Genomic DNA, 14,298 nt, shown 5'->3' with positions numbered 1-14,298 from the left:
CAATCTTGTCCCTGATGTCCGTAGAAAGCTCTTTGGTCTTGCCCATGGTGGTGATGTTGGATGCTGGTTGTTTGGGTGTTGACAGGTGTCTTTTATACAGGTAACGAGGTGAGGCAGGTGTATTTGATGTAGATAATTGGTTGGGATTGGGGCTGTGTCTTAAAGAAAGACTAACTGGCTTGTAGGAGCCAGAATACTTGCTGTTTGGTAGGGGGTCATATACTTGTTTTTCCTCATCAGATGGTTATCAATTTTTATAAATTCATATGATGTGATTTTCTGGAATTTTCTTTGGGATTCTGTCTTTCACTGTTAGAATGTACATATGATTAAAATTGTAGATTGTTGCATTCTTTGTAAGTGGGCAAACCTGCAAAATCAGCAAGGGGTCAAATACTTTTTTCCCCCACTGTATACAACCACTTTCTGATATTTAAAGTAACGAGTTACACTTACAACATAACCAGTTTTGCAGTAAGTTAGTACTGAACTGGCCAACATTATAGCTCTGTCTCGTGAGCGCCAGGTGCCAGTTTTTTTTTTTTTTCAGTGCTAATGCCAGTATGAACACAGTCTTTTTTATTCATGTTCAAAAGTTAAAATCTTGGTTTATTTATTATTCTGTATTTTAACAGGAGGAGAAGGAGTCAAAATCTGCATGAGAAACATACGTAACATGACAGTTGGAGGCAATGCAGCGGACATTGGTGTAGGGAACAATTGCAATGTGAGCGGTGAGTCTTGTATCTTATATGGCTGGGAAGGTGCTAAGAGGACACCGCTGATTTCTGACTGATGTAAGCGACTACAATGTGTACACAACAAATCCTAATATTAACAGTTTATCTGATTTTATTCAATCTATTTTTCTTTGTAAATCAATAGGAGGAAAAGGAGTTGAAAGAAATATTGAAAATGAAACAACAGGAGACTTTGGTGCAGGGAACAATGTTAACATTAACCACTGTAAAGATTTTTGTTTGGCTGTGCTTAAGTACATGTTTTGTGTTTGTAGGCTTATTAGAACTGTTTCTTCATGTCTTTCTCTCAAGAAATCCCTGAGAGAATTCTTTACAAATTTCTCTGAGTGCCTTCTATTATCTCACTACAAACTACGTTTGAGCTTAATGTTTTATTATCTTTATTGAAGTATTTTGGAGAGCTTCACAACATAGTATTTAATTAATTAGTAGACCCTTTTCTCTCTGCTCGCCTGCCATTCACCGGTCTTGTGCAGAGTTTTGTGTGCACACGTGCCTGACAACTAACTGTACATGCACGTTGCGGTACTGTTTAAAAACGATATAATATTCTTTGTGGAAGTTCATCAATGGTGATAAAGGATCCGAACGTCCCACCAGGTGCGGACACAACACCGGCGAAGCTGGGGCTCCGTCTCCTCTGCAAGTGTTCCTCTGCCACTACACATACACATTACGCCCACACATGCGCACTGACACCCTCTTCCTTAAGGCAACATTTCTTAAAAGCTTCTTTCTTTTCACATGTTTATACATATAATGCTGTAAATTGTACAGCATTATATATTGAAGTATATATTGTAATAGGCAGCATATTAACTTATTGGGCGAAAACTGGTAGTTCTATTTACAATCAGATGTTGAGCACCCCCATATCGCCAAAATGGTATGATCCCCGTTTCATAACGCTGTTACGAAGCTTCGACTGTGAGATTGACAGTCAAATCAGGCTCTGCCCATCGAAGCATGAATCTTTACTATTCGGGGTCAGCCCTATACAGTAGAGCTGAAAACACGTATTTACTGTATATAGTTGTATTTATTAAGAACAACGGTATTGCTTAAATGCCACCGTAGTTGTCTTTTTTAATTAAAAATTATATTTTATGTTTTAGATACATTTAGGTGAATGGTAACCTGAAGAAACAATTATTTATGAATGTGTTTATATATGATGCATTTGTGCAGAAGACATCGGCTTTGGCCTGGACCAAAGTGGTAGACTGACTGACGGGCCAACAGACAGTGGAAGCCACAATGTCCTGACTATTAACCTCTATTGTGGGACTGTAGTTTATTTTCTTTGTTTATTAATCTTCCTCTGAGTGCAGTCATGACGAAGCGCTTGAGAAGTGTTTCATCAGCCGCAAGGAAAAGGGCTTAACAACGTGTCCAGCGACATGTGATTGTACACATAACAACAATCACTTGTACATATAGTCATGTTACCTTTACTTTTAGTCTCTAGTATGGGATTGCATTCTACACCCTACATTTACCATAATGTCACTCAGTAGTGTCTTATGCTAGACCCTACCTGCCCGGTGAATGCCCACATCTTTCAAACTCCACAGCCCAGTTATGAGCAGTTAGATAAAATCGGCAGATGCCCAATCGCTTGAGGAATACTTCCTAGTTGCCTCAGCTAAAACATGACCTGACTTTGGTAACTGAGATTGTGAGTCTCGGGTAGTGTGTACCATGATTCTATATAGAGATATAAACAAATGACAAATTAAAGAAAGTAAAAAGGATAAATGAGTGGGGAAAACTACAAATGCTTCCATACAGGGCAGGACAAGTCACTAACTGGTTTGACGATTAGAAAAGTTACGTGAATCATATGTTGTGGTCTTCACAATCACCAGATCTCAACCTAACTACACATCTATGCAAGAGTTAAGAAAGCACTCTACACCACCATCATCGAAACACCAATGAATCATATGCAGGTACAGATTGTAGAGTCCATCCCTGCAGTAGAGTTTACAGACTTCAGAGTTGTTCTTGAGGCTTGTGGTGGCCAAATACCTTACTAGCGACCTAAAGACTAAAGATGCCCCGAGTTGATCCTCTTTTCGTTCTGATGAACAAACTGCTAACCTGGTCCACAACTCATTGAAAACATGTTGCTGCTAGCGTCTGTCACTTTCTTCCTCTGAGTCTAATCACGAGAAAATGCTAGCAGAGAAATATTAATCAGCCACAAGGAAATGTGATTAACAACATGTCCAATAAACCACTCACCACATGCATATGTGCATGTACACACAACCATTCACAAACACTAGCGCATAAAGTCACGTTTCACAACAGACTAAACACCTTAAACTAGTAACCCAACATTTTCCTCAACAACTTTGGAACTAAATCTACATAGTCTAGGTGCCGTGACTGAAAGTAGTGCACATGCTACAGACACTCCTTTGTTAATTCCATTGTAGAAATATTTGAGGGCACTACGTCATAGAGCATAAACTTCACTCACAATTCGAACATTCAGATAAAATGGCATACAGTAAAGAATACAGTAAATAGTCAGGGATTTCAGATGTGGCCATTGCCATTAGTAATAAGTACTTTAAGAAACCTCTTACTTTCTGAGATGTTCATGTTCCTTCAGGAAGAGCTCAGTCCTTCGGTTATTCACTCCCGAGCTGCTCTTATAGGACCTGAGTAAGAAAACAGAGGAGAAACATCAAATGATGGGAAATCATTTTGACATATAGTAATATAAGGCGAATTAAACATTTTTTTGAATCATTTTTTGCCTTTATTTGACAGAGAGAGTAGAGATCTAGAAAGGAAATGTAGGGTGAGATCAGGGGAGATGCAAAGGTCCCTGGTTAGAACTGAACCAGGGACACATTAATAAGCCACCAGACACCCCATGAAACAATATTTATATAGTCTACAACCATGCTAGTAGGTCAGTGAGGCTTGGCACAATAAGACTAATAAGAGGATGTTAAGTAGATACAATGTTTACCATGTTCACCATATTAGTTTAGCGTAACATGTAACATAACTAACAGTGAATAAGAAACAGCTGAGGCTGATGAGAATGTCAGTTTTGCAGGTATTTGGTCAACAAAGTATTGGACAAACTGAAATTTTGACCTGATGATGGCGCTAGATGAAATGTTATTACAATTCATCCTGAGGGGGACATGAATATGTTAGCTAATTTCACAGCAATTCATTCAATAGTCGCTTAGAACTAAAAAATATATATGTCAACCTCATTGCCGCACATGAGGAAAAGTCAGTTAGATTCACTGTCTGGGAACCGTTAATGTCTGTACTCAATTTGCAATCCATCCAGTAGTTACTATACTATTATTATTATTATTTTTATTAATAGATATAAAAATAATAGATCTTTCCGTCTGGACCAAAGCTGCTGGCATGGCTAAAGCAAATAAAGCAAATACAGTTACAACACTTTGTTGGAGATACGTTATACTTTTACTAATGAGCTATAAGGATAAAACCTAAACCTCACACATTAACGCACGTATAACAGTATATCATTACTGTTTAGTCGTTGCTAATTCTCAAGGAGTAACTCTGTCACATGAACCCCTTGTTAGGAGGAAGACCACCACGTGCCTCTTCGGACACACAGAGTTGCCACTGGACTTTGTTCAACTGACAGCAGTGAAAATCATAAATACAGAACAATAAATTCTTAGTAGATATTATTGGTCAATTGTAAGTACCAGGTACCTGCCAATAATTCAAGTTAGGGCTGGGCAATAAAACAATGATAATTAGCGCAATATAATTTTCCTCAAAAACAATTTATTAAATGTTCAATATATCCATCTGGTTTCTTAAATTTTTACTCAGGAACAAAAATCAGCCTTTAAAATTGAAAGAAATAATTATTTTACATATCGTGATAATAATCGATATTGAATGATATTAAATGTTTTTATCGTGATAACATTTTTGGCCATAACGCCCGGCCCTAATTCAAGTCCTTAACTAGGTCTGCAAATTCAAAATGGTCACTCTAATGTTGTCAACATGTTTTCATTAGTATTCATATTAGGGCTGCAGCATACGATGATTTTAGTATTCAATGCTTCTATAGATTATTTCAACGATTCATCGATGCGTCGTTTAAGAAGTACTCTTGCTTGGTGGTGGACAGAAGAAGTCGCTAGTTTTTCCAAGTTTTTCCTCACTCTTTGATTCAGTCTGAAAGGAGTATTTCATGCCCTCCTATTAACGGATGCCTGGATGCTGATTATGTACTTCCTGCGCTAAGGCTTTTAAGTGATTAGCTCTTCTTAACCCACAACTCTGTCCTCCATCTCTTATTTACACCATTCCCTCCCTGTTTGGACTGATCATCAATTCATCAACCATTACCTCTTCTGCTGCCCCTCTCTCTTCACTCTTCCACACTTCTCATCTCTATGGAAATAATTACAATTCACTCTCTCTCTCTGTTTATCTGACTGTCTTGCTCTCAATCTCCTCCCCTGATAAAGCATTTCTATGTATCAGACAGGCCAGTTGTAACCACTCTCCCTCAGCTTTGGCTGAATGAAAGCCTTGCGGTTTGATTTACTGTAGAAGGCACTTAGGATAGATATCCCCAGAGAAAGAGAGGAATACACAGAGAGAGAGAGAGAGAGAGAGAGAGAGAGAGAGAGAGAGAGAGAGAGAGAGAGAGAGAGAGAGAGAGAGAGAGAGAGAGAGAGAGAGAGAGATCGGCTAATAAGAGGAGGTGCCTCTTATTAGGATGAAACATGATAGAAGGAGTGGAGACTATCAAAAGGGTGGGGATTTTCAGCAACAAACTGGATATTTCTGCCTCCTCCTGGTTAAAGATAACATAGCAAAAGTTGATGTCGAGAGAAAGAAAGAACATAATGCAATAAGAGAGTACTCCAGTGATTTAGTTCTGCACTTCCATGAAGTTAGGGGACTTAGTTAACTTAGTTACTTAATCAGTGTGATGATTGCTGGACTCAAAATTCACACACTGAGAATTTCAGTGGATTTGACCTTTGACCGTCATAGTGGCAACGGGATTGAGGTTAGGAAATAAAAGTTCCTATTCAATACAAACAAAGGTGGGGCGTAACACAATGTTGTGATGAATGGAGAAAAACACGAGTACTATATAGGCATTTGCTAACAATATACAATGTCCTATATTATCAAGAGATGTATGAAGGTGCTTACTCAATGTCTCTGTGAACGGAGCCTAGTAGGTCCTCTCGCTCTCGCAGGCTGAAGAAGTTGCTTTTGGTTTTGTGGAACTCGTGAGAGTAGTCCTACAGGATAAAACATTATGAAATAAAAGTCAGCAAGACATGATTATACTGACAGAATGAGAATTCACAAATCCAAAAAATTTATTACAGTTTCACTAAAGTTTCTTCTTCAAAATATGCAAAATAATCACGATGACGATCTGAAACACTTCTAAGTAATACAAGAAAGTGAAGTAATTGTAGGTACCTGTAAAATATCTCTGTGTCTCTGTAAGGTGTGCATCAATGCTGCGTTATGTGACGAAGCTCCCGGACTGTTTGTATATTCTGCCATTTTGTCATTGACTGCTGAAAGCTGCAAAAAAATACAATTTATATTGAGTAGCCATAAAAACAATTACTTTTTTTGGAGGGGGGAAAGTGATCTTAAAGCAACAAAGAATTTGAATAACTTGGCAAGATTATAATTTAGAAAGTCAGACTGTTCCGGAGACTGATGAAGACTTAACATAGCATGGTTTATTGAGCCCGGCTGAGGAGATACAGTGCCAGCATACAACCTGTGAACAAGTCAAATGCCAACACCAAATTGTAGGTTTTCCTATTAGCTCATCTTTAGCTGGCCTTAACCTAAGACAACAAAGCTATCTGATGTTTAGACTCCAATCCTACATCATATTAGAATCTATTACTATCCATGAGTTGTACTCTAATCTGTGGAGCCAGTAAGTTCTTGTAAACATTCTTGTAAGACTCAACCTTGTAAGATTCCCAGAGAACACCAATATCTGCCAGCTTGACGCCTGAGCTACTGTTTCTCCCTAATCAGTCTAACTGTTGTCTCCCTAACAAGGACAATGACGTGATAAATAACTAGAGCTGGAAGGTCAGTGAACACTTTTGGGGTCAGCTAATGACTCCAAGCTTGACCTGTCTTGCCTTTTCTTGTAACATCAATTAATGCCCCCTACGAATATTCTTCAACACAGACAACAGTAAAACATATTTTTAAGTATAAATGAATGTATTATAATAAGCATTAACTACAAGGCTGTACAACCTGTAAAACAAATAGTAGTTCTGTTTGGAGAACGCTGATTATAAATCCCTTCGATATTTTGGGCATCACGTCACCTGGGCTTGAGGCTTCAACAGCTGTTATTGAAGGGAACCTACCGACAACATATGTGTAGTATTTGACTTACATTGGCCAATAGCTGCTCCAGCTCAGTAGTCATGGCAACGAGCATATTGTCTTGAGGTGAGCCAACAGAATCGGACCTGGTTTAAGAATAAAAGGGAAAGGATGTTAAAGTTCAAATTCTATGTTTCTTTTTGGCAATCCAACAAATAAAACTTGTTTTTTGATTGTCATTTCTCTCCTTACAGGTTATGCTAAAAGCAGCATGAAATATAGTTTGTGGAAGACTTAGGTGCATGCATTTGGTGGGTGTTATTAGCAGACAGATGTAAATTTAATATAACAATTTGGTTGGTCTAGTCCAAATAGTGTCTGGGTAACTCAGAGGAATCTGTCTCCCCTACTGTTAGGTTTAACTGCTCAGCTTCAGATCTCAGATCATAGTCTCTGAAGATCAGGGCAAAACACCTTCACTTTTCCAGCAGTTGGGGAACAACAGACAGACTTGTCTTGATCATGAGGAAATCAGCGCAGGTGAGTCAGTTAAGTCTTTCAAGGTCCTTCTTAAAACATACTTTTATAGGAACGCCTTTCCTGATTTTAGTTGATTTTAATTATTTTTCTTTTAATTCTATTTTAATTTCTTAAGTATTTTCTTAATTTTATCGTGTATCTTTTTTTTCTGTTTTAGATGTGTTTTATTGTCTTTGCACTTTGTTACATGGCTTTGAAAACTGCTCTATAAATAAAGATAATGATTATTATTATTATTATCATCATGAGAAACTGCAGCATTTATTAACTGGCACACTGTAACCTACACTGTACATTTACTGTCAGCCTGACAACTTACAGTTAACCATCTCCTCTGCTCCGCTCGCTCTCTTTCTGAGTATATTACTCAAATATTGTGCAACATCAGTTATTCACCAGAAATGTAAAAAATTCCCAAAACAATTAAACACCATTGAATTGAAAGATTTTACACAGATTCAAAACCACAAATACATGTAATTTAATTGAATTGTATATCCTTTGTCAGAAAGGAACATCCACACTGTGAAGTGTCCTGCTGACCTGCTGTCTCTTGTCCGCTGGTCTCGATTGCTGCTGCTGCTGTAGCTGGTGCATAGTTTACTGAAAGAGACCAGCTTGAGGTCCAGCTCATTCTCCAGCTGTCTGGCCTGTTTACGCAGATCTGGGTGAAGATGCAGAGAAAAAACATTTCAAAATGGAAGCAGGCATTTCATAAGTGAACAAAACAAATATGGAAAATTAATAAATATTATATCTGCAAAGCTGAAAAAAAAAAGAAAACTGGCAGCAAGAAGAATAGAATAATAAGAAAGAAGGCATGTAGAAATCACATCATAATTGACAACCCACATAGCAGACTGATCAGGCCCAGATATGGCTTCTTACTTTGAGTAAAAGTGTTGAGAAGCTATAGTCATTACTACATGAAAGCTCTGTGTGGTGAAAATACTGATTGATTTTGTAGTTACAAAAAATAAATTACAATAGGTGCAGACGTCTAGGTTAAGGAATAAGACATAAAACAAAACCATGAATTTTGTTTTACTGTTGACGATGCTAGACCTTCGTTTGTACAACTTTTATTCGATTGCTTTGGTTTACTTTTCTCCATTTTTGCCTGCAAACAGGTAGCAGAGGGTCAAACAGCCAAATCAAGTTAAAAACAACTCGGTACAATTTAAGTCCGCTGGAAGGAGAAAACTTCATGTAAGGCAGCGGTATGACCGTTTATTACAGACTAACTACTGATCAGGTTAGCTTGGAGCTAAAGATAGCTCTTCGCTATTATATGTAAAGTTTATTAACGTAACGTGTCGTGGAACATTTTGAATGTGTTTGACCAGAAACGGCGAGGAACAATAAAATATGTACAAGCAGACAGTTGTTTTAAATTAGACGCTCTAACAACTTACCTTCCCAGTAGTTGCTGCTGGCTGCCATGTTTGTTGTTGACATGTCACCGTCAGCCGTCAAGAAGAAACGACTGTCGCAATTATAATTTGACGCACAGCGGCCTCTAGTGGTTTCCGGCTGGCACCACCAAAGTCCTACAAAACGTCTCTGGTACCACCCGCTCACTGAACCAAAGATAACGATGGACGTTCAAACATAATTATCCCGAAATATGAAACACGATAGCAGAGGCACAATAGCCTTATTGCTTAATGATGGAAATCCACTTAAGTTATACCGCAGAACAATCGGTTGTGAACTGTTTTTCCTTATGTAGCTCCACAATGATGACTGTTCTTCTACTTACAGTCGAAATAGGCTACCCCATTTCAAATTCAGCATGTCTTCGGGTTGGAGCTAATTTAACTTAATGTAATATATTATCGTAGTTTAATCTGTAACAACGCATTATGTAAATGTGTCATGTGTTTTTACTTAAAATCTTAATGAGAAAAGTAACCACATCTGGAACAGCCTGCCCGAGGAAATCAGGTCAGCTGAGTCAGTGAACTTTTTTAAGTCCCTTCTTAAAACATACTTTTATAGGAGAGCCTTTCCCGACCTTGTTTGACTTTATTTTATTCCTTTTATTTTATTCTATTTTACTAGTTTTATATTTATCTTAAACGTGTATTTTAGTCATCTCAATGTTTTCATGCTTTTATCTTGTATTGTTTTTGTATTATTGTCTTTTGGGTATTATTGTCTTTACACTTGTTAAAGCAAGTGCTCTACAAATAAAGATTATTATTATTATTATTATTATTATTATTATTATCTGTTAAGTAGAGTAAAATGACCAATATTAGAACAACAAGTAGCCTATTAAGCAGCATGGAATGGAAATAAGTGACTCAGAATTGTGTGTAAATTTGAGTAAATGTCCACTACTAGTAGGCCTATTATTTAAGGGTTATCACAGCATTCATCCATCATAATGCAGTCAAAGTGAAATTGTTTTGGAATATAGCAAGTAGGCTTAAATGAAAAAACATTATAGCTTAAATATGCTGGTGGAACAAATTGCAATCTTGCTTCTTGAGTATAATACAGTATATCTAATAAAAAGCCTACACATTGATTACATTGTCAGTCAATTGCCCCTTTTTGAGGATGTGCTTAGGTGTGATTGCAGCAACTCTAACCATAGAGGCCTTTTCTGGGACTTTTCTGTAGGATTGTGAGGCTAAGCCTTTACATATTGTTCATAAACATAGTTCACAAGCAGGACTTATGTGAATCTTTCTTAGTTTTTGTTTATTTGTCCATCGTAGTTTATTCCCCTTAAAACCTTGTTTTAGGGGGCATGTTAGGTGTTACAGTGTAACAACACAGGTCACATTGACCCAAATGCAGTGTGTGTGTGTGTGTGTGTGTGTGTGTATATGTATGTGTGTGTGTGTGTGTGTGTGTGTGTGTGTGTGTGTGTGTGTGTGTGTGTGTATCTCTATGTCTAACTTAACTAGCTTTAAAGTTGTTAAAATCCTCTAATTCCACATTGTTTGACAATACTTTATATTCTCTATTTATTTATTCCAGCTGTCCGTTGAAGCAGTTTGAATTTTACTGAAATTTTCAATCCTATGACACCATGTGTGAAAATGCAATGGAAATACTGCTGATACCACTGTGCATGATTTTTTTTTACACATTTCTGCAACCTTCAGCCTGGCATATTTGATATTTTTGAAAACTTTGAGACCTCTATTAATTAAAATTATGTGCTGTGGATTTGGACAACCCTGTGACAGGTCAGTGCGGTTTTCAGAGACTGATTCTCATCCACACTTTAACTTTTTTGCCCATGGGAATTACCTAATAAGTTCATGTTTTGCAGGGTGATTATTACAATTTGAGCTATTTTCCAGAGGTGTCAAAGTTTCAGTAGAGAAAGACAAGACACAGATATGATTGAGGTACATGTCAATCGTATTTTGAATCTCTCCGTTTCTTTGCTCATTCTCTTTATTCATCGTCTTGAACACAGGCAGTCATGGATATCACAGTAAACAGCAAGACTGGTGATCGTGTTGATGTAGAAGACAATGACGATGATGATGCCATCGATGGTGGAGATGAAAAAGAGCAAAAACTTTGAGTTGTTTTCACCATTCTGCAGCCAACCTCGGCTGATGAGGCCTCTCTTTCACACTGATTCAGCTTTTTCTTACAATTCTGTCATTCCTGTTTTCTGTCTTTCTTACATCTTTCCTTTCTTTTTGTGATGTTTCTTTAAAAAAAAAAGTGCTGTGAACAACTGACACCAGTAAGCACCTGAACTCCAGCCCAGGATCCTGCTTAGACTAGCTGGACCAACAAAGCCGGGGAGATGGAGGTTGGGGGAGAGGAGGAAGAGAAGGAGGGATGGAAGTGCAGGAGGAGGGAGAGGAGGAGAAGATAAGGAAGTGTGAAGGAAGTGCTCCCCTCTTAGTGCTGGATCCTCCTGATGGACTGAATCTGGGGAGTCTGGGAGTGGGAGCCAAACTCACGGAAACACTTGTACTCTCCTCCACGACAGTCACACTCCATAATGTACTGGTAGCCACGGTAGCCAGGGTACTGGTAGCACACAAAGCTGGAGGAAAACAGAAGGACATGCTCATTTATTAAATAGCTACACATAAACATGCAGTATTTCCAGCCAGTGCGTGTTTGTAGCTGTTGCTCAGGACTAGCTTTGGTGTGTAAAGCGTCAGTGTAAATCAAATATCATGACGATGGACTTACGCTCCACACTGAACATGCATGGATCCAACCTCGTTGTTCATCCAGCCCATGGCCTGCAGAGAGGGGTAGTCGTCACACAGCTCGAACTGACGACCCATCATGTTCTCCATCTCAAAGATGGTCATGCGGGACTCCTTGTGGTTCTGTACAAAGGAGATTAAAGGTGCATTAGCACAATTTGAGGTCAGTCTAATGTGAAAAAGAGGCTTTATATAAACCTACAGCACAGCAGATGGGCCTGAAAGAGATCATCCTCTCGATGCGGTAGGCGTTGCTGCCACTATAGGCCTCAAAGCGAGGGTAGTCTCCCTTCTCCAGGACAAACTGCTGGCCGCAGAAGCTGGAATGCTCATAACCGACCCAGCTGCAGGCAGAGAGTGAAAATAACAAAGTCAGAAATCCAGGAAACAGAAAATCAGTACACTCTTTAAACCTCTCACAAGCCAAAGAAAAGTTGCTCCATTTTAGTTTTTAAATCAGCTGTAGTGGGTCCAAAAGTGAGGAAAAGCTCTCTGGATACATACGCGCCACACTCAACCTTCAGGGAGCGGATGTTCTCCATCCCACACTCCATGATGTTCTGGCAGCAGGCGGTGAACTCCATACGCCTGCCCTGGAAGTACTCCTGATCGTACACGGTGATCTGCAAAGCACAGAAGAAACCATGAATGACTGTGGGGGAAAAAATACATAACAATAGAAACACCACTGTACCTAATCATGCATTGAAAGTTGTTGCTGTTCCCTGTGCTGATGGGTGATATAGTGTTAAGCATGTCCGTCATATGCTTACCTTCCAAGGGCCCATGGGCATAGGGTTTGTCTGAGCCATTTTGTCCTTTTTTTCCCGGTAGTACCTGTGGGGAAATACACGGATAGTCAGGGCCAGGATGAAAGAAAACAAACCTATGTAAAAGTTAAACACCATTTTACTCTCACAAGTCTAAATTGCAACCTATTCTTCATTCTGCTACTCTGGGTGACATTTTAGCTTTCTCTAAAGGCTTGTACCTCACTGTTTACTGTGCTTAACTCCCAGGTTTCTCACAGGAGACTCCAGCTATCTATAATCTAAAGCCCTCTTGTTTCCTTTTCTTGATTTGTTTTAACCTCCTGTTTTAAAATGATTCCCTTATTTGCAGTAAAGGAAATAAAAAAGCTTCACTCCGACCAAGTAAGACTCCCTGTTGTTATTTGATATATTGCGTTTGAGACCCTCACTACATCGTGTCCATAGATTGGGAAACTGTGCTGTATTTTTAACTATAGTTTGACCTACCCAAACTGGTGAGCTGTGTGTCGCAGTGTTCCACTGAATGGTCTGCAGAGATGGTGTGTATGGGGGTATATATACACCCATGGGTGCCAGGGGCCGGGGGGCAGGCAGGCCTGGACTCATGTCAGCACTTTGCTTTGGACTCCATTGTTTAGTTGTGTGAGCCACAGAGGGGTTAACACACAGTGATTCATGCAAACACAAAGAGGGCACACGGCTAAACAGCATTACCAATGCCTCTGCGGTGACTCTATATGTTGGGGAAAAAACAGCGTAGCTTTCCCCTCCAGTATGTAGATCTATTATCAAATAGGCCTATATGACACTGAAGTTCAGTGGTAAAACACTTTTTGATCTATTCTGAAAGTAATGAACTGATTACAGGTTTCAATGTAATGTAGGATTGTCAAAAGCTTTTTAAAATAAACAACACTAACAGCATGTTTTAAAGCAATACTGTGATTTCATAAATTTAAAGAATGACAATTTTATCCTCATATTATTGTTGGCATAAAGAGGTAAATTTTCTATTAGCCACTTTTTGTATTTGCATGACTATTGCTGCAAAAATGCAAATAAAGGCATATACACTATATTAATCACTCAGTCAGTTAATTAGTCATAGTCATATCATCTTTGAATTATTAGTTAGTAACATGTATTGAACCAATCAAATGTTTGACACTCTTTAACAAAGATGCAGGAAATGGGGGTGCTGAAGGGGCTACAATCAGAAATGATAAACATCATCAGTCTGTAATGAAAACCTTTGTTTTTTTTTATTGTTTAGGACACTAGTGTTTGTGGCTGGGTGGAGTTTTAAAAAAATCTGTCAGTTTGTCTCAGCACCTCTAACTCTGATTGCTTTCCACTGTCCCTGCTCATTAATACATGTGCAGCACATGCATCAGTCACCATCATTTTGTTTGTCAAGTCTCAGATCAGTTGTTTGTCTCCAACCTGTGTTGACTCATTTTGAAAATGCATGTCAAAAGTAATCTAATTTTCTGAAACTTGAATATCAAATTTCATGACGGATGAACAAACTCAATCAATGACCTTAACACAGAATTTTAAATAGGAAGATGGTGGCCGTGTTGTGAATGTGATCAGGCTGTTTAATTGATCATGAAAAAAGAGCAGCAATCCACGGAGGGTTTAGAGGAAAAA

General features: G+C 38.6%; 2 protein-coding genes across 2 annotated transcripts in view; both read right to left on the bottom strand.

Annotated features, from left to right (window-relative positions):
• Positions 1-9,205, bottom strand: part of LOC123963937 (Golgi SNAP receptor complex member 1-like) — a 19,010-nt gene extending 9,805 nt beyond the window's left edge. The window contains exons 1-6 of the mRNA XM_046041059.1: positions 9,086-9,205; positions 8,214-8,334; positions 7,201-7,276; positions 6,243-6,350; positions 5,964-6,055; positions 3,359-3,433 (exon numbers count right to left, since the gene is read on the bottom strand). Of these exons, the coding sequence (XP_045897015.1) occupies positions 3,359-3,433; positions 5,964-6,055; positions 6,243-6,350; positions 7,201-7,276; positions 8,214-8,334; positions 9,086-9,128 (515 nt within the window). The 5' untranslated portion in view covers positions 9,129-9,205. The remainder of the gene's footprint in view (positions 1-3,358; positions 3,434-5,963; positions 6,056-6,242; positions 6,351-7,200; positions 7,277-8,213; positions 8,335-9,085) is intronic.
• A 2,347-nt stretch (positions 9,206-11,552) lies between these two features.
• Positions 11,553-12,684, bottom strand: LOC123963455 (beta-crystallin A1-like). Its single transcript, XM_046040334.1, has 5 exons — positions 12,646-12,684; positions 12,377-12,495; positions 12,075-12,216; positions 11,853-11,995; positions 11,553-11,700 (listed from the first exon to the last, which is right to left on the bottom strand). Exons 1-5 carry the CDS (start codon positions 12,682-12,684, stop codon positions 11,553-11,555), a joined length of 591 nt encoding a protein of 196 aa, XP_045896290.1.
• Positions 12,685-14,298: the final 1,614 nt, after the last annotated feature.

This window comes from Micropterus dolomieu, linkage group LG23, assembly GCF_021292245.1.
Source record: "Micropterus dolomieu isolate WLL.071019.BEF.003 ecotype Adirondacks linkage group LG23, ASM2129224v1, whole genome shotgun sequence".
Taxonomy (NCBI): domain Eukaryota; kingdom Metazoa; phylum Chordata; class Actinopteri; order Centrarchiformes; family Centrarchidae; genus Micropterus; species Micropterus dolomieu.
Note: the sequence above shows the minus strand (reverse complement) of the source record. Positions and strands in the feature narration are given on the sequence as shown.

What these genes read in the sequence shown, in the direction of transcription:
- LOC123963455 (XM_046040334.1), bottom strand. Translation starts at nt 12,684, where the DNA reads ATGGCTCAGACAAACCCTATGCCCATGGGCCCTTGGAAG. An exon ending in TCAGGCCCATCTGCTGTGCT is followed by an intron (nt 11,996 to 12,074) that starts GTAGGTTTATAT and finishes TCCTTTGTACAG; the next exon opens with AACCACAAGGAGTCCCGCAT. An exon ending in ATGCATGTTCAGTGTGGAGC is followed by an intron (nt 11,701 to 11,852) that starts GTAAGTCCATCG and finishes GTTTTCCTCCAG; the next exon opens with CTTTGTGTGCTACCAGTACC.